The sequence below is a fragment of the Electrona antarctica genome (genome assembly GCF_951216825.1).
Source record: "Electrona antarctica genome assembly, chromosome: 6".
Taxonomy (NCBI): domain Eukaryota; kingdom Metazoa; phylum Chordata; class Actinopteri; order Myctophiformes; family Myctophidae; genus Electrona; species Electrona antarctica.
This window is the reverse complement of record NC_136811.1, coordinates 24,808,733-24,836,063: the sequence shown is the minus strand read 5'-3', so window position 1 is coordinate 24,836,063 and position 27,331 is coordinate 24,808,733. Positions and strand designations below refer to the sequence as shown.

Below are 27,331 nucleotides of genomic sequence, written 5' to 3'. Positions count from 1 at the left end.
TTCTTTTAGCTTTTTGATTACCTTTCTTTTTGCCTTTTGAGTGTTGTCTTGATCAGTCAATGTTATACTGATTACTGACTTACATTACATTTCATAAACTAGGTTGGGACCTGAATTGGGTGATGGGTCTATTTCTGTTAGACATGGTCCCCTCATGACTAGAGTACTGGCGGTCGTGGCGGAGTTAAGACTAGTTCATGGGGCAAGATGTTAATCAAGTTGGGTGACACGCTGGAAAAGTGTATGACCTCTATACGAGACTACTGGCTCTCATAGCAGTTTGTAGTTGGCACAATGTTTTCAGTTATATACACAAGTCACTTCAAATAGTTAGATTATGTATTATTTAAGGATGTGGTTGATTGCATCTCGTCTTTTGTTTCACCAATGGTTCTCCTTTTGTTCACAGTATGGGATAATACTGTATCAAAACTATAAGATTCCCCAACAGAGGAAAACCTTATTATCACACTTCTCAACACCTGTGGTAAGACAAAAGTAAATCTCATCTCTCTCTCTCTCTCTCTCTCAATCATCTGCACGTATCTGCACATTCTGCGCTGTGATTGGCTGAGCATCGCATAATGGGCTAATAATAATAATGAATAATAATTGTTATTTATTTATTTTTTACAAATACAGCATTCATTACAGCATTTTGGATTTCCCTTATGTAATCTACTGTGTGTAACTGTGGCCTCTCTCTGTTGCCCACTAGCGGAGTGTGTCGGAGAACTCACTTGTAGCCATGGATTTCTCAGGGAGGATAGGCAGGGTGATTGACAACCCTGTGGAGGCTCAGAGTGCTGCCATGGAGGAGGGAAATGCCTGGAGGGTGAGTAGCTGTCCACCCTTTTACCTCCAACTCCACACAACATTGCTGCTGATCGTAGTCAGAACATAGTAATGAGTGGATGTGTGATGAGGGCCAAGCTATGATAGATCAGCTCTAGCTATTTTCAGTTTTTTAGAGACCAAGGTCCTTGGCATGAAAGTGTTTTTGAACCCTGGCTACAGTATAGTACAGTGGTGTACTACCATCAACTAGAGCTGAAATAAGATTTTGCATTAAGAAAAAGGTTGTGAACCAGCAGAACTACTGTGATCTAATTTCTCGGATTGATACTCAATCTTGAATGAATCTCTGTTGTGTTGTCCTGTGGCTTCTATCTCAGAAGAGGAGTCAAAGAATGAATATCCTGGGCTGTCACAGTCCGCTGCACCATTCTTCACTAAGCTCAGGTACGGTAAATACACATTTACTAAGCATGTTTTCCCAAAACCTTTTTTCTGGTAACCCACATTTTTGTACTATTTAAAAAGCAAGAGCATCTTCTAAAATTAGGACGCATTGTTCCATATAGTAAGATACAAAATGTAGCAATTCAGTGGCTGACCTAGATTCTTGGTCTGATTCCTGCAGTCATCCACGTAGCCCAGCTATGGTTCCATGGCAGGATAACCAGAGAGGAATCCCATCGTATGATCCACCAGCAGGGACAAGTGGATGGGTAAGACACATTCATGAGGTTTTGTCCATCGTATGATCCACCAGCAGGGACAAGTGGATGGGTAAGACACATTCATGAGGTTTTGTTCATCGTATGATCCACCAGCAGGGACAAGTGGATGGGTAAGACACATTCATGAGGTTTTGTTCATCGTATGATCCACCAGCAGGGACAAGTGGATGGGTAAGACACATTCATGAGGTTATGATCCACCAGCAGGGACAAGTGGATGGGTAAGACACATTCATGAGGTTTTGTCCATCGTACGATCCACCAGCAGGGACAAGTGGATGGGTAAGACACATTCATGAGGTTTTGTCCATCGTATGATCCACCAGCAGGGACAAGTGGATGGGTAAGACACATTCATGAGGTTATGATCCACCAGCAGGGACAAGTGGATGGGTAAGACACATTCATGAGGTTATGATCCACCAGCAGGGACAAGTGGATGGGTAAGACACATTCATGAGGTTTTGTTGGCGCCTTTTAATTGTAAATATTAACACACAATACACTGTGCACGTCTCACTAAATAATGGTGTACATATACATCTGGATCCATTACATACAAGGTCCCATGCACTCATCAGTCATGAATATTGTTTCCTTTTTGCAGTGACGAAATTAGCAGACCTACAAGCTCACATGGTGCATCTGCAATGCTTGTAGATTGTAGCTTGTAGATCAGCAGTTTGAGGGTGGTAGACGGTCGTATAAATTAAGCATTAGAACATTGTGGAGAAGAATCACAGAATCGCAGTCTGAATTACCTCTTACCTTCATTTGAACTGTTGAGGTTAATTGGGTAACTTGAACCATTCCCTCAAGTTCTCCTTTTCTTTTCTCTGTACAGATTGTTTCTGCTGAGAGTCAGTCAAAGCAACCCCAAGGCATTTGTCCTCACACTGTGCCATCACCAGAAAATTAAGCATTTCCAGATACTACCGGTAGGCATCTCTTGAATAGTATTTCGTTTATTATTATTGTGTGTGTGTGTGTGTGTGTGTGTGTGTGTGTGTGTGTGTGTGTGTGTGTGTGTGTGTGTGTGTGTGTGTGTGTGTGTGTGTGTGTGTGTGTGTGTGTGTGTGTGTGTGTGTGTGTGTGTGTGTGTGTGTGTGTGTGTGTGTGTGTGTGTGTGTGTGTGTGTGAGAATCAGAGAATCAGATGTTGTTATTCACCGCATTCTGTCCTTTCTTTTACAACATGGCATCTCCCTGTTGGCTGTCTTTTTATGAATGGCTACACCTTAATAAGTGTGAAGAGGACGGTCAGATATTCTTCAGTCTTGATGACGGATCCACTAAATTCACCGACCTGATCCAGCTGGTGGAATTCTACCAGCTCAACAGAGGAGTGCTGCCTTGCAAACTCAGACACCCCTGCACCATTGTGGCCTTATGACACCGTTTGATCCCATGACTCCTATCACTTGACCTGACTCTGCCTAAAAACAAAACAATTCCGACAGAATTTGCCTGTTGGTTGGTTCTTTTGTTTTTATCTTTTTTTGAGAAGCTGGTGAATGAACTAATGTTTTGTTGTTGCTGTTGTTTTTTTTGTTTTGTTTTTCTCATTGTTAGTCCACCGGAGACTGCTGAATCATGTGGTTGGTTGATTCATTGGTTGGTTGCTTGGACATTGAGGTGTGGGACGCTCAACTTCACATTTCACAAGGCTTCCGTGCTAAATGTCCATCAGGGGATGAACAACAGGATATGACGTGAAAAGCTACAGTTAAGGAGATGGACCTGCTGTCTTATGCCATCATAAGATCCTTCATAATCTTTATACACAACAATAAGCTTGGACTCTCTTTTTTATCAGTACAATTTATCCTACAGTTAAATTCTTCATTTTTCCTTCAACTGGACAATCAACAGTACAGTGTTTTAGTTTGGACCACTTTTTTCAGATCAAACTGGCGTGTTTTTGTTTGATCTAATCATCACAGCCTATAGATGGACATTTGAGCATCTTAGTTTTGCACTCAAGTCTCAACCTACTGGGAGGAGCACTTGATTTCTCCACTGTCACGTTACTGACCTACGACATGGCACCACTGCCCTCCAGTGGCACAGGCATGTAAAGGCATGCTGGATTTCAACAGGAAGAGCCACAGTTGAGGTTTGGAAACATCAAGGGGAGATTATCTTTTTTTTTACCCATTGACTTGTCAAGCTAGCATGGAACAATACTAGCTATGGAAATAATTTGTAATTATGGCATGTAATCTTCAAGAAACACTTGCTGATCAACACAGGATTTGACTGTCACAGGGGTCCATCTGCTTATCTGTGATAATAGAATTATTTTTCATTTTCTCATCATTACATTTTGTGTCATTGCCAAAATGCTTTTGCATTAGTATTTGTTTTCCTTATTCTTATCTGTCTCCACTTCCTTAATTTGTTTTTCTAGTCAAGCCAGGCCCAGAGTACACCATTCAAAACTGAATAGAACATGGCGTCCTCATCCACTGAGTTAAAATGGAGAAATGGCACCATGTTGTATTCGGTTCCTCAAGCTATATACAGTAAGATTATCGCCGCTTGTTATTCTACCACACGGTACATTATGCATTACTATGGAATGGATATTCAGTTCTGTTATACTCATTAAAGTCGACAGAATGCTTATGCATTTCAAATACAAAGTCATCCAGACTAGCCTTGGATCAATCTATCATAGATGTATTTTATGGAGTCTGACTTCTGATACGAAAGCAAAAGTCAGACTCGATAAAATACATCTAGATGATAATCTTGATCCAAGGCTACTCTGATCCCATTAACAAGTGCAGTTTCATGTACAAGATGATCCACTGGCCCTGTGTAGCTATCCGTCAATCTACAGTAAGTGTGGTGCTATTTGTTGCAAGACAATGATAAGATAATTCAGGACATTTTGTCATTATTTGGCATATTTCCCTTCACCATAGCACAAGGAGGTAGAACCACTAGCATGCCCTTGTAGTATAAGGGACACTCTTACCCAACTACACAAGCTCAAAGTGTACAAACTCAAATCTGTTAATCTGTCTCAATTAACTTTTTAGGACTATAACTTTCTGAAGAATTGTGAACTGAGGTGTGGTTTAACAATTTAGAGACAAGATAGTTGATTTCCTGTTGACAATAAGGTCTTTCAAACAGATCATGCGTGGCTCAATGACACTATTTGTACAGTGCCTAAAAAGTGTATCATACATTCAGTAACATTTGTAATTAATGCTCCAAGCAGGCCTGATATGTTCTGCAATTTCTCATAAAAGTGGTATCCCGATATATGATTTCAACCCCAAGAATGACCTCCCTTGACTATCTTGAGAACTGGTTTCTCAGACAACAAATTACAATAGTCTGCACAAGGAATAACTTTCCTGCAATGATAAACACCATTTCACATTCATATTGCCAGATTACTTTCCAGGACTAGATCTGCGTCTATTCATTGTTCATTTGCTGGTTTTTGTTTTTGTTTTGTTTTTATTTTTTATCCAACAGATATGTAGAGATGTATTTACCTGTGATGCCACATTAATAAGAGCCATCATTTTATTTTGAGGGTTGTCTTAAGCTATATCAATCATTTGAGATACATAACAGCCACACTATATTGATACTCTGTGCACAGTCACCATTATTTAACTAAAATGCAATGACTCAATCATTTTAAGTATTGTTTCAGCTAAATGTATTTATTTATCTGGATGTGAGTGATTACTTGAAATTTCTTTATTTCTTTTATTTACCTTCAGCGCTGTTCTGTACTGTTTCCTTTTTGTCATAACCATGAAATGATTGAACAGTTTGATTAATTATTATTATAATGACACAGCATCTATTGATAGTGTTTATTTTGTTTATTTTTTATGTTTGATCACTCAAACATACTTTTGTCACCATCAACACTTGTTATGAAGTGATGATTTAAAGCACACTGGTATTCATAGTCATGGTCATCATTCCAAATATTTGCCTGGGGGATGTTGTTGTGACACATGTAACAGATTGGTTTCCAAAAGCATTTGTATCTATACAGTAAATAGTTATTTGTTCTCTGTTATCTGTTCTCCAAACACATGTTCTCTTGGAGATCTTTGAAGATCCCATTCGGAGGATCCCAGATTCATCGAATGGTTGATAAAAAAAAAGAACTGATAAAGTTTATTTAGGAAATGCCCTATTCAATGAACGAACTATAGTACTGTACTTATAACAGTTGAACTACACACATTCATTATGCAAATCATCATTCTAACAAGTCATATCAAATCAATCAAGTGATTGGTGCCAGGCACAACAAATCCTGCCCCTTTAAACAGAACAAATTCACACGTACACACAGTTGATCATATATCATCAAATCTTCTCTTTACTTTGCCTTATAATTCTCAAGGTGTTCCCCAGACAGTTTAAGATGCCTTGCCTTGGAGAGAGAATAATATACGTTTATATGTTATAGTAACTTTACACTGACCATATTATGTTTCAGGCATTTTACCCTTGAACAATTTGCATAGCTATAGTTACGATTGGGCATAAATTATGTAACCAATGAAAGCTATTGTATTGGCTGTGTAAATGTTGTGTATAAATTCAGTGGATAATCCTCCCTTAAAAAACAACAGGGAAACACCCTGTTGTATAAAACATTGCATAAATGCAATTTTGTTGTTACTTATCTGATCACTGATCATTAATAGTCCCCACATTGACCCATCTTTCTACAGAATGATGACATTGTATTTAGTATATTTTAGATTAAATTGCACATTGAATTATGTAGAACCCAAAAATATATAAATGTGTTTCATAGAAGGAATCTGGATTTTAATAAGGGCATATATTAGTATTTGATGAAAGTCCTGTTAAGACAGATGTCACTGAATTTGTGATGATAGCTATTTCTGCGACCTTATATTGAGATAGTCAACTAATTTCCATTTACAAACTGTTCCTCTATTTCTTTTTTCTAATTGAAGTGAATGGCAGCAAATATCAGCAAGTATAGGTAGGTGGATTCAGCCAGTGGATGTTTAACCACTTAAACCCTATACTGTACTGTACTTGGTTGACCGGAATCCCCCAGGACTATATTGTCTACAGTATGTTGGCCAAATGTTCGCCCCTATAATACGAATGCTAGGTTTCCAGTTAACTCAAATCAAGCAGACAGTGACCATTTTTTGTTTTGTTTTTCTCCCAAACACCCCTTGAAATATACAACATACTTGCATTTTAACTTCTAAGAGCCATTTGCCATTTACATCAATCACAGTCCATGACATGCAAGCCATTAAGAGATGAACAATAAATCAGGGGATTTGGGTATACATTTTACATTAAAAGAAATGAATGTATCTGGGTTGCTCAGGGTTGAATTGGGGCATGTTGAAAACTACTGGTCCATCAGATCTCTATGACTTTTATGTACAGTACATTGGTGGATTAATTAATATTGTTTAGTTTGTTTTTATTTAGATGGGAGATGTAACAACAGACATTTCTCCTTTAGCTGAACCATCATTGATTTTTATGATTAGTTTACTTGAAAATGATCCTTGCAGCAATTTAAGTGGATTCAGTCTACTTACAGCACAGTATGGTTCTCACTTCCTGGGTCAAAAGTGTTTTTAAAGAAGCCTAAAATACTTGCCTGGATACCTAAGCTTAATTCAAACTCTGATCCCAATGGCATTACATTTGAGAATGAATCAGGCTCAGACCTAAAACATCTAAATGACTAATTGGTTTCGAATTGTGACCTACTGTACAAACAGTACCTTACAGTTACACCCAAAATGTACCAAGCAAGAACATAAAACGTTATAGGTAATGGCCAATAGTGCAAAATGTCAGTTTGGGTAGCCAGGCAACCATAACCACATCAGGTGCCTCTGATAATTCCTCTTTAGCCTCATTTATACTTTGTTGTATGACGGTGTCACACATCGCCACACAACTTAGATAGATTTGGCAATTCTCTGCACTAACCTGACTTGATGTATGGACCGAATGACCAACACACAGCTACCGTTCAGAGGGGACAATTGACTCTCCCTTGCTGTTGTTTTGAACCGGGGTTTGAGGTTGAAACACTCGCAATTGATAGCCTGATTTATATTACGTTGTGTGACAGTGTCACTCTCCAAAAATACATTTTTTTAAACTACAAAGGTGTGACTGATTACATTGTGATAGTAGAAAATATGTTTCTTTCTGCGAGCAACACTGTCAAACTACGAAGTATCAGTTAGACTTATTAAGTACTTGATTAATGCACATAACCTACTATATGTGTGACTCAAAATGTTTCTCATATTCAAACTGGTGAAAACATTGATATGTTCTGATTTCAGTTATTAAATTGCAGTTTCAATTTGTTTTCTGAATTGAAAGTGAATTGGCAACAACCCTGCAATGATAGAATGATTGATTATCATCTTGACTCTTGTGCATTTGCATAACATTGTCACAATGCAAGATACAGTGGCTGTAAAAATGAGTAAAGTAAAAAATATATCTATATATAGAAATATAAACTATTATGTATTTCAGGGAATGCAAAAAAGAAAACAGTAACTTGTTATCTCTTTTTGTAAGAGAAAGCTCCTGTATTCATAATGTGCTTTGCTTCAATCTGTAAATAGCTGAATGGCTTATAAATCTTAATTGTAACCTTTTCAGGTATTTTTGTACAAATAAGGGACTGATATATTCTGTTTATTGTAATTAGAATAAAACATTAATACATTGCTATAAAATGGAGTCTTATTTTGTCCTTTTCTAGGAGGGACCTTGGCTAGGTGATTTTTCTTTTCCTAGCAAGAAATCGCTGGTTATTTCAACAATTATTTCATAGTAGCTGGGAGCCTGGGAGTGAGTAACAAATCATTTGTACTGCTGTATCAATATAAACAGCATACATATAAATGGGATTCCATTCTTTAACACAATCCTGCAGTCGTTTGTATGCAAGCTTTTGCGAACCACTTTCATCAGTAAAACTCATGCAAATGTCTTTAATATTTTATTATTTATCACATCTGAAAATCAACTGTCGATTGTGACGTCACCTATCCTGCAGCCAATCAGAGGAAGGTCCGCGTGCACATGCAGGCAGCTCCGGGATTTAAATAATATCGCTGAGTTTAAAATGTATCTAATTTAATAAATCTATCTTATTTTATTAGCTGACACGTCATCAGCTGTAAGATATACAGCTATCTTCTTACCAAAATACCTTTCTGTAGCAGTACTCTGCTCCAGTGCTCCTAGAATCGAAAGAAATATATGTAGCCTGCCCTGTTTTTATGCATGTATTTATTGATGATGTTGTTTATGTGAAACAAACGCAGCCGTTTAGCTGTAGTAGCTAACATGCTAACGTCGTTAACCCCGATTTATATTTCGCCACTGTAGTAGTATTATTATTATTAGGCCTATAATTTTTGTTACCATGAACTTATGGTTGTTTATGATGTTTAAAAGACTGATGCTTGATTTATTGAATGTACTTGTGTTTGATCACAGATTATGAGCCGCACCAAGTCAAGAGAGAGTATCCTCCGGTAAGTGCGTCATTAGTCTAACATTAGATCTGATCAATTGATTATGATCGTGACGTGATCAACTATAGAGTGTTTGAAGACACTAATTAAGACAGGGTTTCTCACAGCCAGGGGAGTAGCCAGTAGGGGATGCCAATCGCGAACACTTTCAAACATTTTCTCTTTGTTTCACTTTCACCCCAAAATACGAAAATCGTGGAAGCTCGCGCTGTAAACTTTCAGATCCAGCTAGGCCTAGTAGTATAAACTGATCCGGTTTTGAAATGACGCATACCATGAAGTGTGTGATAAGCCTATAATAATAATAATAATAATGTCTTGTTATCCAGGGAGATGACATGGACCAAGCAGGAGGTAAGAACGGAATCTACCGTATTAATTACTAGATTACCCAATACCAAATTAATTATTAATATATGCAGTCTAGTGTCTGACAGTAGGCTACACATTGTGTAGCTACTGGGGACATCTGCTGGAGAGTTAGGGAAACACAGAATGAAACAGGAGAAATGCAAGAGAGCCCCATAGGTGACAGAATTTCCAATAAACAATATAAACCTTTATTGTTTTCCTTCATTTATCATACCAATACACACCTGTAGAATTAAGCATTCATCTTTCATGTATCCTAAGTCAAAAATATACACACAAATAAATCCCATACAGTAGAATAGTTTATCAGCTAACAAATGGGTGGGACTCTAGTTTAATAGCTGTTTGATGTCTTTACAGGATAAGGGATTAAGGCGCTTGATGAAGGTCTATGGATCAAAGTGGTCTGTCATAGCGCAAAACATGAAGGTATGTCGTATGTGACATCAGAATAGAAGCTATGAGGAATTCTAGTCTATTATATTAGTCTTTGATGTATTGCACACAGCAAACTTTATACATCACAACATACTTTCAAGAGAAGAGACAAAGTTTAAAGGAACATTTTTAATTGTAGAATTATAGCATCCATTATAGCATCCAATTGGAATTAAAACTATACGAATGGCACTCACATGGATGGACCACATCAGAAATGTGGTCCTCTACAGGGACCTTGATTCATGCCTGATGAAGGTGAGAGCGACCAAAACGTTGCATCAATCAAAGTTTTGTAAGTGAAGACAGTGTGCGGGACTTTGCTTTCTTTGGTGGTCCAGCCTGGGACATGCCCACACAGACTGGTTGTTGGGAGGGTTTCAACCGTTTGGGATGTCCAGAGGCGAGGTAGAAGGACTCGCGACTGCTACGTTTGATGGCAGCCATATATGATGGAGACGCTGAGTGACATTGATTCACAATCATTCATGTTGTATCGTGAAGACAAGACATGTGCCATGACTTTGAATGAAATCTAAACTGCACCTGTAATGTTTGCTTGTGTACTGTTCTTATAGTGTGGACATGAATACATTGTTGAAAAGTGTGTGTGTGTGTGTGTGTGTGTGTGTGTGTGTGTGTGTGTGTGTGTGCGTGCGCGTGTGCATGTGTCTGTATGTGGGGGGGGGGGGGGGGGGGGGGCTGTCAGCATAAGTCAAGATTTCAAGTTTACTATCGATGGAAGATTCTGCTGGATTCAGAGAGTGTAAAAGGATACTGGAGCAAAGAGGAGGATGACAGGGTACACCCCCCCCCCCCCCACACACACACACACTCACACACACGCACAGGCAAACACGCACGCACACACACACACACACACACACACACACACACACACACACACACACACACACACACTTACCTAAAATACATAAACTGACCGGACCTAAACTAAACTGACCGATCCTATCCTATCCTATCCTCAGCTCATACAGCTAATTAATAAGTATGGTCCCAGGCATTGGGCTGTCATTGCCAAGCACATGGATGGTCGCATTGGGAAGCAGTGTCGCGAACACTGGCTCAACCAGCTGGACCCACAAATAAAGAAGAGTTTCTGGACCCCAGAAGAAGACAGACTCATCTGCCTGGCACACAAACAGCTGGGGAACTGCTGGGCTACCATAGCTGCACTACTGCCTGGAAGGTACAGTAATGATATGATACAGTACAGTACAGTACAGTACAGTACAGTACAGTACAGTACAGTACAGTACAGTACAGTACAGTACAGTACAGTACAGTACAGTACAGTACCATGATAGACAACAGAATAGAATCATAATAATAACAATAATCAAATCTTAGTTTATCCCTGTAGGGAAATGTAGTGTTCACTCTGTACGCACGCACGCACACACACACACACACACACACACAGATAGTGGATTGATGGGCTGCATGTACATTAATGGTACCCAGGAGCAGTTTTATGGGTTTGGTGGTGCCTTGCCCACAAGTTGAACTGGTGCCCCTCTTACAAGCTTGTAATGTAGATCCGCCATTTTGCGCGCACGTGTTTGTGTGGTTCCCAGGACTGACAACAGCATCAAAAACCGCTGGCACGGGTCGTTGAAGAGGTGGTCAGTGCAGGGGATGCATCACGACTGCAACCAGCTGGACCCACAAATCAATTGGAGGTTCTGGACCCCAGAAGAAGACAGACTCATCTGCCTGGCACACAAACAGCTGGGGAACCGCTGGGCTACCATAGCTGAACTACTGCCTGGAAGGTACAGTAATGATATGATACAGTACGACGATATCTACCTACGATATTATGATACGATATATGGGCTATATTGTACTGTATGATTCGATGTACTGTATACGATACATCATTTTGAATTTAAGCATTTAGCAGACACTAAGAATCATACGTACACTAAGAACCTAACAGTGGAATATCTATATAATGAAACTATGCGTACATACACTATCAAATCAAATCAAATCAAACTTTATTTATAAAGCACGTTTTAAACAACCAAGGTTGACCAAAGTGCTGTACAGATCAGTGGAAAAAGAAAAACATAGGCAGGCAGGAGAACACAGAATGTAAACGAGAAAACACAATCAGAAATGTTGACAAAATATAAGCATGAAAGGTAAAAATAAGCAAAACAAAAAAGAGCTAAGACCCCTGGGGCACCCCGCAGCTGAGAGGGGCTGGGGGGGAGGATAATTGGCCTAATTGGACAGAGAAGCTCCTATCTGATAGATAAGATGTGATAAGAGTGCTATGTCTACATAAAATGCTATCTAAGTTGCATACGCCTGTAAGCCGTCAAGGTGTGTGTGTGTGTGTGTGTGTGTGTGTGTGTGTGTGTGTGTGTGTGTGTGTGTGTGTGTGTGTGTGTGTGTGTGTGTGTGTGTGTGGGTGTGCGTGTGTGTGTGTGTATGTGTATTTCCCAGGTCTGGGCCTGAGATCAGATACCGCTTGAAGAGGTGGTTGGCGCAGGGGATGCATCACGACTGCTCCCACTTCTCTTCTGTCAGCCTGAAGGTTCTGTCTTTATTACACAAGCAAACAGTAACAAAGTACAAAGTACATTATTTGGCCATTATTCTGGACTTTACTTGAGTATTTGTATTTTTCTTTCACTGTAGGCCTACTATATGTTTCAAATGTACTTTTGACTCCACTACATTTCTAGGGAGGGAAAAGGTACATTATGAACTAGAAAAAGGCTGGGCACAGGTCTCCACCAGGAGGATAGGACTGTGTGAGATGTTTGGCAAAATGTTTAGGAGTAATATAAATAAGTAATATGTTTGCCTTTGATGGCAATTGGATGATTTGAGGCATTTTGTTCCAAAAATGTGTTTTGCAAAAATCAACCTGTTGGTGGCGCTATAACAGGCCAATGTGAAAAGGGTGGGATATATTCCTCAGCCTAGTAAGAAAATGTGTGAAAGATTTGACGTAAATTGCATTTTTGGACAGAATCTGGAGGAGTAATATCCAAAAATGTGTTTTACAAAAGTCGGCCTCCTGGTGGCGCTATAAAAGGCAGATGTGGAAAATGCAGGTCAAAGGTTTGTCCTTGGCCTCTAGGGAGTGTGCATGCAACGTTTCACGCAGATCGGTGCAGTTTTAGGTAAACAATGTGAAAAGCTGCCTCATGGTGGCGCTATAACAGGCCGTTCTGGAAAATGCGGGGCAGAGGTTCATCGTTGGCATCCAGGGAGTGTGTGTGCAAAGTTTGGCATCGACCGGGTTAACGGTGCCGGAGATTAGCTGGTAACGGACGGACGGAAGGACACACACACGGACGGACACACACACACACACACACACACGGACGGAGTGCAAAACATACTCTCTCCCCATGCCTTCGGCCTGGTGGAGACAATTAACCTACTTAAGCCCTACTTCTAATCCTATATTAAAAGTGGCTAACCGCTGGGCCGGTCGGCTGGCAGACCACGGTCGTAATAAACTAATGTGGATCCTTAATCAGGCAGGCCATGACCAAGTCACTCTGACTCAGACATAACCATAAACAAACCCAATACATCCATATATAGAGGTTGTTTAGAGAGCCACAGATTCTACTGCTATGCCCATATACAGTATGGGCATAGCAATATTCAGGGTATGGGCATATATATATACTAATGACATCAGGGATCATATGGAAATAAATGGACTGACAGATACAGAAATCTCTATATATGGGCATAAGGGACACAGCCAGCCAGGTACGGTACTCTGACAAAGCCCCTGGGCACTATGACTCAGAAATATCGGTCGGATTGGGGATGCAACATAGGTATTGTGATAATTGCAGATCTACAAGCTAGTACTGCTATTTTCACTATTTCTTTTTTTGAAAATCTGCATTGACATTAAGAAGATGTGCTTTGTAATTGGTACTTTTGAATACTTAAAGTACTCCAGTACTTTAACTTAAGTACACATTTGACGGATCAACTTTCACTTTACTCATAACTCAACTAGAGTTATCTTTTACCGGGAATGTCTATACTTCTATACTTTGTCCACCACTGGATAGCATGTTCCCCCATCCTACAGACAGAGTATGTGGACAGCAGCAGCAGTGTGTGTCTCCATCATCACATCACAGAGCAGTCATCATCCCTACAGACCGACCCTGAGTTTCCAGACACCATGGAGCTGAGCGAACTAGTCAGCCAATATATGATGTCAAATGAGATATGAGCATATTGTCTGAATGGATGTTGTGTATCTACTGTGTGAATGGATGTTGTGTCCAATGTGTAGTCTACTGTCTGAATGAATGTTATTCTTACTGTCTGAATGTAACAAAGTCGTGAAGTTGTTTATTTAATCACCCACTACTGACACCTTTTGGTATAAGATTTGGAGTGAATCTTTACTGGCAGCTGTGTTATATACTGTACCGTAAATATTTTGTTCTGACTATGGTGACTAAACATAACCTTGTGAATGGTTTATATTGACAGGTCACAACGTTCGAAGAGTTGTCTTCTTTCAGCCAAGAGGAAGACTACACATGGACACGATACCGGGGACCTTCAACGATGTCCTTCAGTTCACACCTCATTCTCACCTCCCACGTGCCTGCCTCCACAAGCCTACACTCTGGTCCTCCCTTTATTACCTCTCCACTGCATCCCAGTCCCACCACAAGCCAACAAATGGTTTCCCCCTATGTATGTAATGTGATTCATTCTGTGTGCCTAGAATATTTTAACTGTTCATATGACACTTGTCACACTTTTATTTAAAAAGAAAGAATGCAGTGTCCATGGATCTTATCTACCCCACAGAGGGATGTCTAAACAACACAGAGCCTTAAGTCATTTTACACCCACAGTGGACACTACAAATGTCACTGTTGCAGGAAAAAGAATTATGACAATGACTGTCACTCACGGTTTGATAGTCCTAACTGTTTCCCTGGAATTGGCTGGCAATGACCCAGCAAAGTCGCTCCAACGGTGCCTTTCTTACTCATTGTCTGGTCTTTCAAATGTTTTTGTTTACTGTTAATTATCTGTTTCCTAAGTGATCATCTTGTGTCCTTTGTCCATTGAAGGTACTTTTAAATCAAATGTTATTTTTTAAATAAATATTGTTTTCAAATATCACATCTCCACAGAGAGGTGCAGAGAAGCAGCACAAGTGTCACTTTAACAGCATCAACTTCACTGAACTGTCCTTCTCCACGTCAGAGGTGAGGATGTCTCACGCACGCATGTACACACACACACACACACACACACACACACACACACACACACACACACACACACACACACACACACACACACACACACACAGTAATGCAGTCAGATTATATTTATACGCACAGGAGGAAGTGATGATTCTGACCCGGAAAAGACGTGCTGTGATTGGCCAGTAGTCCCTCCTCCATTTTTAAGGGGCGTTAGGCGCTAGCCCCTCCTATACAGCTTTTCATCACAACACGTGTCACATTTGCCATTGACAATGAAAGAAGAATTGACGTCATATGTGTCTGAGGAAATCGGCTTTTTTAAACACCGTGCAACTGTTTTAATTCAGCTCGGGGCTATATATCACCTAAGTTCGGTTGTCATCTTACATGATCATGATAAGATCAATTTAAGAGCGCCCCTCACTTCACATGGGTGTGATTTTTTTTAGCTCAATATGGCGGCCGCCATAAGATACACATGTCCCAGATCCGGAGGAGGTGTCTACCTTTTTATGTCTATGAATAAACCATATGTCATGTGTCTCTGTTCAGTTCCTCAACATGAGTGGCAGCAAGGCGCTGACTGTGGACCAGACTGTGCTCTCCTTAACCCCCACACACATGCACAGCACAGGCATGCCACTCAACTCCAGGTGGGTTAATTTAGCTCATTAACTGCTGCTGTAGGTAGGTGGGAGAGGCCAGTTGTTGGAATTCATGTAATTCTCAAGTATATTTATATTAACTGTTAGAAATGTCCCATTGTGCAGAAGAGTTGCATTTATGTTGACTCTTTAACCTAAATTCTAAACCCATCATCTAGCATCATGTCTCCCCAGTCCCCACTCTCTGCCCTCCAATTCCTGTCTTTTTACACACTGCCAAAAACAACAACGGTCCTACTATTTGTTAGGATGGCCTGAAGCATAAAGCAAAGCGACAATACATGTACATTGCACAGGCCAAAGAGATGATTTGACACTTATTGATGCCTAATTTGATGCATGTCAGGGACACTCGTGTCAATGACACTTGCAATGAGCCTAGCTAGTCTTCATGGGGCCTACATATAGAAACAATACATACATTTAGTCTATATCATAATTTTAAGAAAAAGACCACTTAAACCCTATATATCCTACTTCAATGGCTGGGGTATAGTGTGATACATTACCAATAAAAGTCCACATATTGAGAATAGACAGTCAACACAAATGGCAAAATCTGAGACTGCTTGACAGCCTACAAAATGATATTCCCAGGTATTTTCTTTATATGCATTTTAAATATTGATTTCTGTGTCAATTTAGTCATTAGCAGTGGTCAAATGTTCCATAAAGATTAAGATTCTATTCTTCTCTATCTGTGCAGTAGATTTAATCCACTACACTTCTGTTCTGAAAGGATCAGCACTCCAAACATGAGGAAAGTCATCGAATATCTTTCAACCCCATCCCCACTTAAACTCATCGGGACCAGACAGGACAGCATCCAGGGACTAGAGAACACAATGTCCCCTCTCAATACACAGGTTAAGGCAACGCTTGTTTAGTTTAAGTATAAGGAAGGTAGGAGTGGCTTATTGTCGGTATCGGGCGAGCAACAAGGGCGCCTATACTCTTACAATGCTCTGGACCCTTATAGGGTGAGGCGGAGCGTAACCCTTTCCATCAGTTCCATTTAGCATATAATTTAGTTACCCAAGCCATGCTATTCATTCACTGTGGGGGCGGCCATAGCTGAGTGAGGTAGCGTGAGCCCTGTTGTCGCAGGTACGATTCCAGTTCAGTCCAACAATGTGTCTGTGTCTGTCCCTGAGCAAGACTCTTAACCCAATTGCTCCCAGGGCACCATACGGCTCCTAGTGATTATAGGATTAGCAAATGTGACAAAAACACCCCATGGAGTGGGGATATTATTATTATTTATTAGATGATGTATAGGTTTATTACATGGCCAGGATTGAACCCTGAACCAAGACTGAGCTACAGACTGAGCTTCTAGGAGCTAATATCTTGGAGATAACATATCATCATTTTATAGGTTAAAGATATGTTTGGTTAAACATATCTGGTTATTTAGAGGTTAAACATATCTGTTCATACACAGGTTAAACATCTTTTCATACGCAGGTTAAATATATTTTCGTCAATAAGACTATGGTCATTATAGTGAACAAAACATTCATAATAATTAATAGATTGAAAAGTGATTGGGTTGAATTTTACTAATCAAATTAATAATCAGTTTACTGCTGCAACATGTAGGCCTACACATTTCTAATTTGTGTTATTTACAACTTGACTTTTCATTTGGTAATGTGGAACAAAGACTAGCAGTGTTTGTTCCATATTACCAAATGAAATGTCATGTTATTTATCAACATGCACCAAATATGTGGAACATTTTTGAACGCAGTGTATATAAAAAGCTCTTTGAAATGCATCACAACACATCCCCAATCACAATATTATTCAGAGATATCACATTTCTTGTGTCATCCAGCCCTTGTATTCCATCTGTATGGATCTGGTTTGATTATGAGACAGAGATAGGGAGAGTGTCCATCCATCCATCCATCCATCCATCCATCCATCTTCAACCGCTTATCTGGAATAGGGTCACGGGGGCAACAGCTCCAGCAGAGAGCTCCAGACTTCCCTCTCCAAAGCAACATTAGCAACTTAATTCTGGGGGATCTCGAGGCGTTGGATTGGTGGGTCAAATCTACTAATCAAATGATTCCCGAGCGCGGCACGGCTGCAGCTCACCGCTCCAAGAGATGGGTCAAATGCGGAGAACAAATTTCACTGCGCTAACGTGTGTGACAAATCATACGACTTTGACTTTGACTTTGTTCCATGGCCAGTTTGGAGATATATTCCTCCTATCTGATCCTTGGCCTGCCCGGGGATCTCCTTCCAGTGGGACGTGCAACGAGGACACTCAGGAGCTATCCTTATACCGAACCACTACACCTAAGCTGGCTCCTTTCCCAGCAAAGAAGCAGCGGTTCTCTCTCGCATGACTGAACTTATCACCCTATCTCTAAGGGAGATACCAGCCACCCGTCTGTGAAAACTAATTTTGGCCGTTTGTATCCACAACCTTATTCTTTCAGTCATGACCCACACGTCATGACCATAGGTGAGAGTAGGAACGAAGTTTGCTCGGTAGACAGAGATCTTTGCCTTCTGGCTCAACTGCTCCGATTCCCCGGCTGACCTCCTGCTTCGTCCACCCCTCACTCGTGAACTAGACCCAGAGACTGCTTCACCTGGGGCAAAGTCTCAATCCCTACTTGGACTGCACTCGACTGCGGTGGAAGATGGTGAAGATGAAATATTGATCCCGGACGAGCCCCCAAATTGCTATGGAAGTTTTTGATGTTACTATAAGTAAGTAAACAGATTAAGAAGATGCAGGACTCAACCGTCAGAATTCAAACTTCATTCTTTTATTGTAGATGTTACCACACCAGAGAGAGACTAGTGTCTCCCTCCAGAGTTTCCCCCAGCACCCTCACGCACATGTCACACACATCTCTTATACTGTCAGGAGTGTACAGAGAGTAACAAGAGATGGTCATTCCTTATATGGACTCTATTCTATAGTTGACTCACACGGTTTGAAATAGGTTTGCATGAGTCGGCAGTCTCTAATGAGTTTGTCAGAGAAGAACAGGTGGTAATTAGAGTGTTACAAGTATCATCTACTAGTAGGCTACATTAAATTAATCAATACCATAGTGTTATAATAATTTTGCCACCACATACCTTGCAACCGCCTCCAGAGTCCCCCGGGATATCATACCCCGATAGACCTCCTTCTTCAGTCGGACGGCTTCCCTTACCACCGCTGTTCACCGAGGGTTACCGCCCCTTGAGGCAACCGGGAGACCGTTCCAATCACACCACACCAATTATCTCTCTCATTAGCCACGTGTGCGTTGAAGTCCCCCAGTAAGACTATGGGAGAGTGGGTAAATGTATTTGTGTATTATACAGTGTATTTGCATTTTTAACTGTGTGTGTGTTTCATGATAGAGAGATGGACAGAGAGAGAGACATAGCGAGAAAGAGTGTGTGAAGTTATTTGTGCATTATATATCTGTATTTTGAACTGTTTGTGTGCGTGTGCGCGCGCGCGCGTGTGTGTGTGTGTGTGTGTGTGTGTGTGTGTGTGTGTGTGTGTGTGTGTGTGTGTGTATATTCAAGGCGTTGCCAGGGGAGATGGAGGTGCTCTTGCAGGAAAGGTGGGACTCCCGGCTCGACCTTTCTGTTCAGGTAAATTGTTACACTTGTGACCTCAAATATGAGCGCATGATATCACATCTTAGCTGTTCTCGTTTTAACGTTAACGTTTTAATTTCAAGGATCCCCATAACTCTACAAATGGACAGGTAAGGTTTCATTTATACAAGCAGAGTTACAGAGGCTAAGGTAAGGTACCATATGGTACCATATGGAGCACCAACTGAAAGTTCCACGCTGCTGCGCGCTGCAGAGAGAACACAGAACACAACACACCAACAAATCATAATTCACCACACGGCGACACCTGGAAATTGAACAGAGATTTATCGGAATGCCGGACAGCGGACAGAACATCACCGTGCACCGTTAGACGTGCGTGCTGGTGCTGGCGAGGGTCTAATGCCGGCGGTGTAGGATAGGTACATTGACACTAATGCAGAAGGAGTGAGTGTGGCATTGTCTGGCAGCGTAATCAGCCGCGGCGTCACCGCAAATTCCCAACAACACCTGTGGCAGTGTTTCCTCTGCCACGGCAATGCTTCCTACTAATCTGCCACAGAGCGGCAGCCGCCGCACTGACTGGCAGTGGACCTGCTTCTGCCGCTGTTGTGTCACTCATAATAATGCATGTGTAGTAAATTGGCCCCCACTTATTATAGATGTTCAAAGTATGTAGGCAGTAGCCCAAGAGTCACCCATCCCTCTTGGAGAGAGAACAAGGTTCCGTACAATGTATCTAAGATGTTTTCTGCCCACAACCAATCATAAATACACATATTGCAGAACACACGCATCGCACCCACATATCATCGCAATACTGTTCACAAACTCCATGCCAATAGTGCCATAAATGGTTTGATACTAAGATACACAACGGTTATATAGGTCATATACAGTAGATCATGCAGTTCAGGACCCAGGCTAACTTCTATGTGACACACTATCACACACACCCTAGGAACCGGATCAAATTTGGGCACACTGTTCAACAGAACACAAACCTTGTGCATCTTATTGTATGGGCATAGGCACCTGTATATATGCTGCCATGTCTTGTCTGTACTTTACCTTCAGAGGATCTACTGCTGTTGGTCATGATTTGTCTAACTTTGATTGTCCTTTAATAAACACTAAATTCGAAATAAGGACGACGCCTTGGACTCTCTCTTCCTATATTCCTACTCCCAGGGATGTGCTGGGCCCATAATTCAGCCCGGGAAGTGGAGGTGCGGAGGTCCTCTAGGCGCGCGGCCAGAGGCCGCGTGCCGGCCGAAACTAAACACTGACGAAACTAAACACTGACGAATCAAGGGCGTGTGAGCGCATATTAGGTAACTTTAGGTCCTACAGTGACCTAAAATCATTGTCCATGGATGTCATGTCATGTCACCACCATCATGACTGGGGTCGACCAGTACAACTCTGTCTTTGTCTTTTTGAGCTGCTGCTGCTAATAATAATAATAATATAAAATGTATTTATTATAAACCAGAGTACTTAAATCACACACACACACACACACACACACACACACACACACACACACACACCTTCTACTTGGACTTGGTTTTGTTATTAGGAATACATACAGCTAATTTATTCACATATCAAATATGAAGAAACACATCCCTGATCCATTATGTGTAATGTGATCTACTAATAACAAAGTCAAGTCATAGCGAAACAAAACACTGACGAATCAAGGGCGTGTGAGCGCATTTTAGGTCACTTTAGGTCCTACAGTGACCTAAAACCATTGTCCATGGATGTCATGTTTATACCTGCCACAGAAGACAGCTGCTGCATTGTTTTACACAAAAGGGATTGTTTTAGTAAACAAACAGGAAACAAAGAAGAAATTCTAGCTTGATCAAACCAAGTGATGAGACAACCATGGAAAAATCACTAAGGCACACTCCAACTTAAAGGACAACTTTAGTTTTTTTCAACCAAGGTTCATGTTTTAGGTTGTTGTTAGAGAAAGTAAAAGATGAGCTATATTTGACAGGGGGGTGGGGGCATTCGAACATGGGGCTAAATATGTATTTCTTTACACAATTTATACGAAAGAAAGCAGCAAATGAAAAAAAAATAACACTCATCTTTTACTTTCTCTAATAACAACCTAAAACATGAACCTTGGTTGAAAACAACTAAAGTTGTCCTTTAAGGTGAAAACAAGTATGATTGGTACTGTACTGCAAGTAACATTGTGCTACATTCTAACACAATACAAATAAATACGCATAACGTGAAGTATCTTTGTTTGCAAAGATACTTTGTAAACAAAGAAAAAAAAACATGTAATTTACACATCACTCATGATGGTCAAGAAGAGCTGCAGCATCTCTTGGAGACAACCCATAGTCACTTCAAAGAAATACCTTTCCATGCTGCATGGTCTCAAATATAATATTGGTCAACAGAGATTGATGAGACCCTGCCCCCCAAATATCATGCATACATTATGGTGATTATTGTATAAAATCACAGAAAATATTGCACAAATAGCACAATGTGTTGCGAGTGCGACGCGTTATTAGTTGAGTGTTGCCGTTAATCCTGTCTGGTGTTTTTGTGTCTCAGAATACAGTTTCTTGGAACCAGCTATGGAGTCCCAGCCGACCCTGCCCGCACACTCAGGTACGTGATGATAAATCATCATCATCATCATCATGATAATTGACCTATGAAATGGCAGCGTCTACATAATTTGACATCCCTCCATCATTATCTTAAATCAATTGGGAAACTGAAAGGGAAGTGAATTGTTTGAGGCAAGCATTTAAATTGTCCTTCTGCAATGAATATAACTGACCTTTGATTAAGAAAACATAAAATGAGATCATAAAAGCCCCTGCCAAAATCCACCGGCTTTGACCACCAAATTGCAACAAATGCTAAATAGCCTAATGAGAGATCTAATTCTGTATAATGAGTAATTATTAATTAATTACTTTTGTAATTTACTCAAGTGAAAATGTTAAGGACAGGACTTTTACTGGTAACAGATAAGCTATTTCTACATTGTGGTATTGCTACTTTTACTTAAAAAAAAAGAAAAGAAAAAAAAGAAATAGGATTACTTCTTCCACCACTGTTTGACATACACTTACACAGACTTCCTCAACTAATGAATCATCCCATAACTCCAGATCCAGGGAGATAGCATCAATGGAGCCCCATACAGTGACTCTCTACTGGGCTGTGAGACGGTGAGCATCTCCGCCCCTCCACCACTTCTCCTACCCCTTATGAGGGCTGACGGCCGGAACAGCCTGACTCTGCATCCCCCCTGTATGGAGCCAACTGTCTGCCCACCCAGCCAGCTAAAGGTACAACGACCTTTAATCTATAGTGTGTAGGCAGAGAATACTAGAACCAACAACCCCTGCCTCATATACAGTATACCCACCAGAGTGTGTGTGTGTGTGTGTGTGTGTGTCGCCTCGTACACTGCCTTGGGGCTTGCAGAGATCGTGCAAGAGATATGGAAAATTAAGACTGGGAGGCAATCAGACAAGGTTGTGTGTGTGTGTGTGTGTGTGTGTGTGTGTGTGTGTGTGTGTGTGTGTGCGTGCGTGCGTGCGTGCGTGCGTGCGTGCGTGCGTGCGTGCGTGCGTGCGTGCGTGCGTGCGTGCGTGCGTGCGTGCGCGCGTGCGCGCGCGCGCCTGTGGTTGGTTGCAGGCAGTATTGTTTGGCAGGACAGATGCTCAGATAACTCTGACAGAACAAGCTCGACTGTACCTGGACACATACCCAGTTGCACCTGAGGAAGCAGTAATCTGTATAAAAACTGACGACATATAAAAGTAGTTGAAGACTTGAGGTTGTATCAACACCACAGGTTTGTGGTTCATTTCCGACTTCCGACGCAATCCATGCCGTGATATTTGCCATGACACACTCCGTCTCATCTATTGCTTAAGTGAGAACTGCTGTTTTGTTTTGTTTTGTCCTCATTCAGGGCTCTGATGTCCTCAAGGAAAAATACCTCTTGCCAAGTCTCTTCATGGTTCCCTTGGCGTAATCCATCCAGGGTGTAAAAGCTAAAATGTGTAAAAGCAAAGACCGGTCTGAATCAAACTGACCATTTATGGGAATTTTCAAACCCCTTGAATAAAAAAAAGTGAATCATTTTCATTGAAGTTAGGAAGTCACTGCTTTGGCCTCTCACTGTAATGCTTAATTCAAGGATAAATTATAAAACAAATTATTTGACATCAATAAAATGTAAACAAGCTGTTAAAATTGCAATAAAAATGTAAAAATAGTCTTTAGTCTGAGTGTATGACCACCTATCTTTTCAGGCTTGCATAAAGTGATACCCTCCATCTTCCAGGAGGTGGCAGTCAACCACTACAAGTATGCTAAACCAAATCAGATGGAACATGTTTAATTAAATTGAAATACTAAGTTCAATGAAATCAGCTTTATGGGTTGCCATTCATCATTGGATATTTGATTAACTTTAACCCACTTTAGTATAGAGTGTAGTAGTGGCTCAGTACAGCATAGGCTACTGTAGACTAGGGTGGAATCAGAAGGTTCCTGGTTTGTTCCCCGGCTCCTCCAGGCTGCGTGTCAAAATGTGTTTGGCTCCCGATCACCCTCCCAATGTGCAGGTTGGTGCCTACCATTTACCATTTTTAAAACCTTGTCCACTGTAAATTAAGTGCTGCTGGCTACACATTTTCAGTAACTCTCATGTATCAATCTACTGGGATATGTTTAACATTTGAACATTATAACATTTAATTTGCGGTCCATGTTGTCATTGGACCACAATGGAAACAAGCTTTTTATTGATATATCCATTATGCCACTGTTAATGGTGTTATTTAATTGTTGCCAATGAAGTATTCTTTTCTCTTAACTGTACTTTAGACAATATTTTAGGAATTTCCCATTTCCGACAAAAAACTGAAAATAAAATGTAATGAATTTGGTGTTTAATTGTATACCCTTCAGACCTATCATACATTACTGTACAGTAATAAAAAGAAGAGTCTCAGGAAAAGATCAGCTGAGGATTTATGCACACATTAGTGATATACTTACTAATATTATGTCTGTGTAAGGGCGCTTTCGGAAATAGCGCACTAATAGGCGAGTGCGCTCCGGTGCGGTATTTCCGAACGCACCCTAAGTATACTATAACATTTGCATGTATGTACACAATACAATCTAGTGTCAATTTAACACCGCAGAGGGGTACTGTGTGTGTGTGTGTGTGTGTGTGTGTGTGTGCACGACGTGCGTGCGTGCGTGCGTCTGTGTGCACGTGTGTGGGATGGAGGTGGAAAGTGAGCAGTCTCATTAACACCCACCCTGTGAATCAGTCCTTCCTACATTGGCTGTGAGCCCTTCTCCCATTGGCTAGCCTAGAAAGAGAGGGGGGGTTGGGGGGGTGGGAAGATAAAAGCAACGAATGTCTCCTCCTGCTTACACACAAACGCTTTGACCACCTGCTTGTCTGTCTATCTGTCTGTCTATCTATCTGTGTATCTGTCTGTGGACTTTGACAGAAAGGACAAGACCTGCTATCCCAAAAATATTGCTGCAGTTCTCTGACCTGAAAATGTGAGTATATATATAAACACACACACACACACACACACACACACACACACACACACACACACACACGCACGCACTGTAATCAGTTTTCAGATAAATAAGTAGTGCTATGGTTCACACCAGGAGAGATGGCGGGAGAGAGAGAGCATCAAGTGTTAAAAAGATTAGTCTCGTGGTAGAGCGGGGGCAATGTTCATTCTGTTTCTGCGTGTTCTATATTAGAGATCACTGATTTTATTTTGCTTTTATTATATTTTAACAATACAAATAGATAAATAGAGAGCTTTTGTTGTGAATCAGGTGTAACATACAGTATTTATACTAAAGTTCTCAACGGCCCAAAAATTATGGCCCGGCCCGACCCTACCCTAACTGGGTCGGCCCGAGGCTCGGCCCGACCCTAACAATTACCATAATGTTAAGCCCGAAGACCGACAAAAGCCCGACAGAAAAAAAAGAGAGAAAAAAAAGCAGCGCGACGCGTTGTGAGCTTGTAGATCGGCGTTGCGGAACAGCGGCGCCGTGTCTCAGTGTGAAAGTGAGAACGGAGATCAACGGATTTATCGAAATAAAGGATGTATGTAACTCACGTTAGAATAGGCTATTAATGTTCCATAACTTCCATTTCAAATCATTCTAATGGATTCCATACAGTGGTGGTGGTGACTGACTGGTGAGTAGGCTAAACACGAATAGCAGCTGTAGCTCCCTCCCTTAGTTTCCTCTGAAGTGAAGTTGCTATACGTGTAGCGTGTAGTTATATATCACCATGGATCGTTTGGTGACGTTGATTAATAATTAGGTTTTATTTATCGCAGCCAGCTGGGTTAACGAGACTCAGTGCAACATGACGAAAACCTGACGCTTCTTCAGCTGTGATAATCCGATTGATTTTATAAAATATTTAAGCATATGGCAACTTGGCAAGTTAACTGGTGGTTAGTAGCTCCTTTGGTGCGCAAACCAGAGGGAAACCAGCGGTAGCAAGGCAAGCAAGCAAGTCTCACACCATTCACTGTTCTCTCTACTGTACTGCCTGCGCGCAGTGCAGGACTGCGGGGCAGGCTGCAAATTTGCAATTGCTGCTCTGGCCTCGTACACACATGCCGGACGGACATGATCTGTTCTGTCTGTGTTCATAGCCGCCTCAAGCTCAATGCTTTTCCAATGGAAGTCACGTGGTTTGACATGTGTGTAAGAGGCCTCTGAGTCTGAAATGCCAGTGCGATGCGACCCCCGTCTCCAGTCCTCCTCCTGTCACAAGTGAATCGACTAGCGCAGCCCTCTTCATAATAAATACATACAGTACCACACAATAACATTACACAAATAACAGAATTGCTATTTTTATTATAATAACACTCTTTTAAAAAAAGAAAGAAAAAAGAACAAAATCGCGGAAAATCACCGAGCCCGAGGCTCGGCCCGGCCCGACTAATTAGCATAATTGTTTGGGCCCGGCCCGGCCCGAAAACGTCGGGTCGGGCCGGGCCTGGTCGGGTACGGGCAGAGTTTGAGAACTTTAATTTATACACCTTATAATCCTGGAGTTATAGTTATACTGTATGGCTTATTTAGAGCCACTGGACTTATTGTATTACATTTATTACAAAGTTTAGAACATGTTTCAGTCATGTTTTAAGTTTAGGAACAAGCATTGTGTTCGCTAAGGAAGCGCTGTGAGAGTGTTATTTAGAGAAATGGTATCGGACTCGTCTAAATCAAGAAACCTTTGCAGCTATTGAAAAGAGCACAGATGATGTTTGTGTTCTGCATTAGTGTATACAGGTGCTTGTTTCTATTAATGTGCCCACATTTGCGTGCGTGTGTGCGTGTGTGTGCATGTGTTTGGATGTGTACCATCATAGTAGGCTGTTTCATTATGCTGTGTGCCTGTGTTCCTCGTCTATGAGATGAAGTTAAGAGGCTCTAATGGCAATTACTGCTAGGCAATCAAATAGAGCGCACACACACACACACCTGGATTAGAATAGATTTCATGGATTTAGTGTTTATACTATTAGTGTGGATCAGGGACAGAACAAACATACTGCAAAACAGATGTATTGCTTTTAATGTAATTGTTAATTGTTCAATTCTTGACTTTAGCTTCATTGCATACGTTAATGTTCAGATTCCAAAATATTCTCATTATTTTCTGTATTGTGTTGGTGAATTTCGTAGCTGTCAGGCAGAAACCTTGTATCTCCAATCTCCAGTTCAACCTTTTATGTTTTTTCATAATGAATGCCATATTTCATCATGCCAGGTCAGTGGCCTTGTGCTTAGAGTGTCCGTCATGGGCTATAATTAATGCCAATCACAGAAGACAAAAGTAATGAAAAT

The 27,331-nt window shown here is 41.0% G+C and overlaps 1 protein-coding gene across 5 annotated transcripts in view; it reads left to right on the top strand.

The window, feature by feature from the left end:
• The window catches only part of LOC306924832 (growth factor receptor-bound protein 10-like), a 111,225-nt gene extending 105,646 nt beyond the window's left edge, over positions 1 to 5,579 (top strand). For 4 of the 5 annotated variants that reach the window (XM_079503492.1, XM_079503490.1, XM_079503491.1 and 1 more), the window contains exons 12-17: positions 410 to 487; positions 719 to 835; positions 1,176 to 1,242; positions 1,424 to 1,511; positions 2,368 to 2,461; positions 2,769 to 5,579. In XM_079503492.1, coding sequence (XP_079359618.1) covers positions 410 to 487; positions 719 to 835; positions 1,176 to 1,242; positions 1,424 to 1,511; positions 2,368 to 2,461; positions 2,769 to 2,915 — 591 coding nt within the window. In that variant the 3' untranslated portion in view covers positions 2,916 to 5,579. The remainder of the gene's footprint in view (positions 1 to 409; positions 488 to 718; positions 836 to 1,175; positions 1,243 to 1,423; positions 1,512 to 2,367; positions 2,462 to 2,768) is intronic. The other variant, XM_079503493.1, reaches the window with a different exon arrangement.
• Positions 5,580 to 27,331: the final 21,752 nt, after the last annotated feature.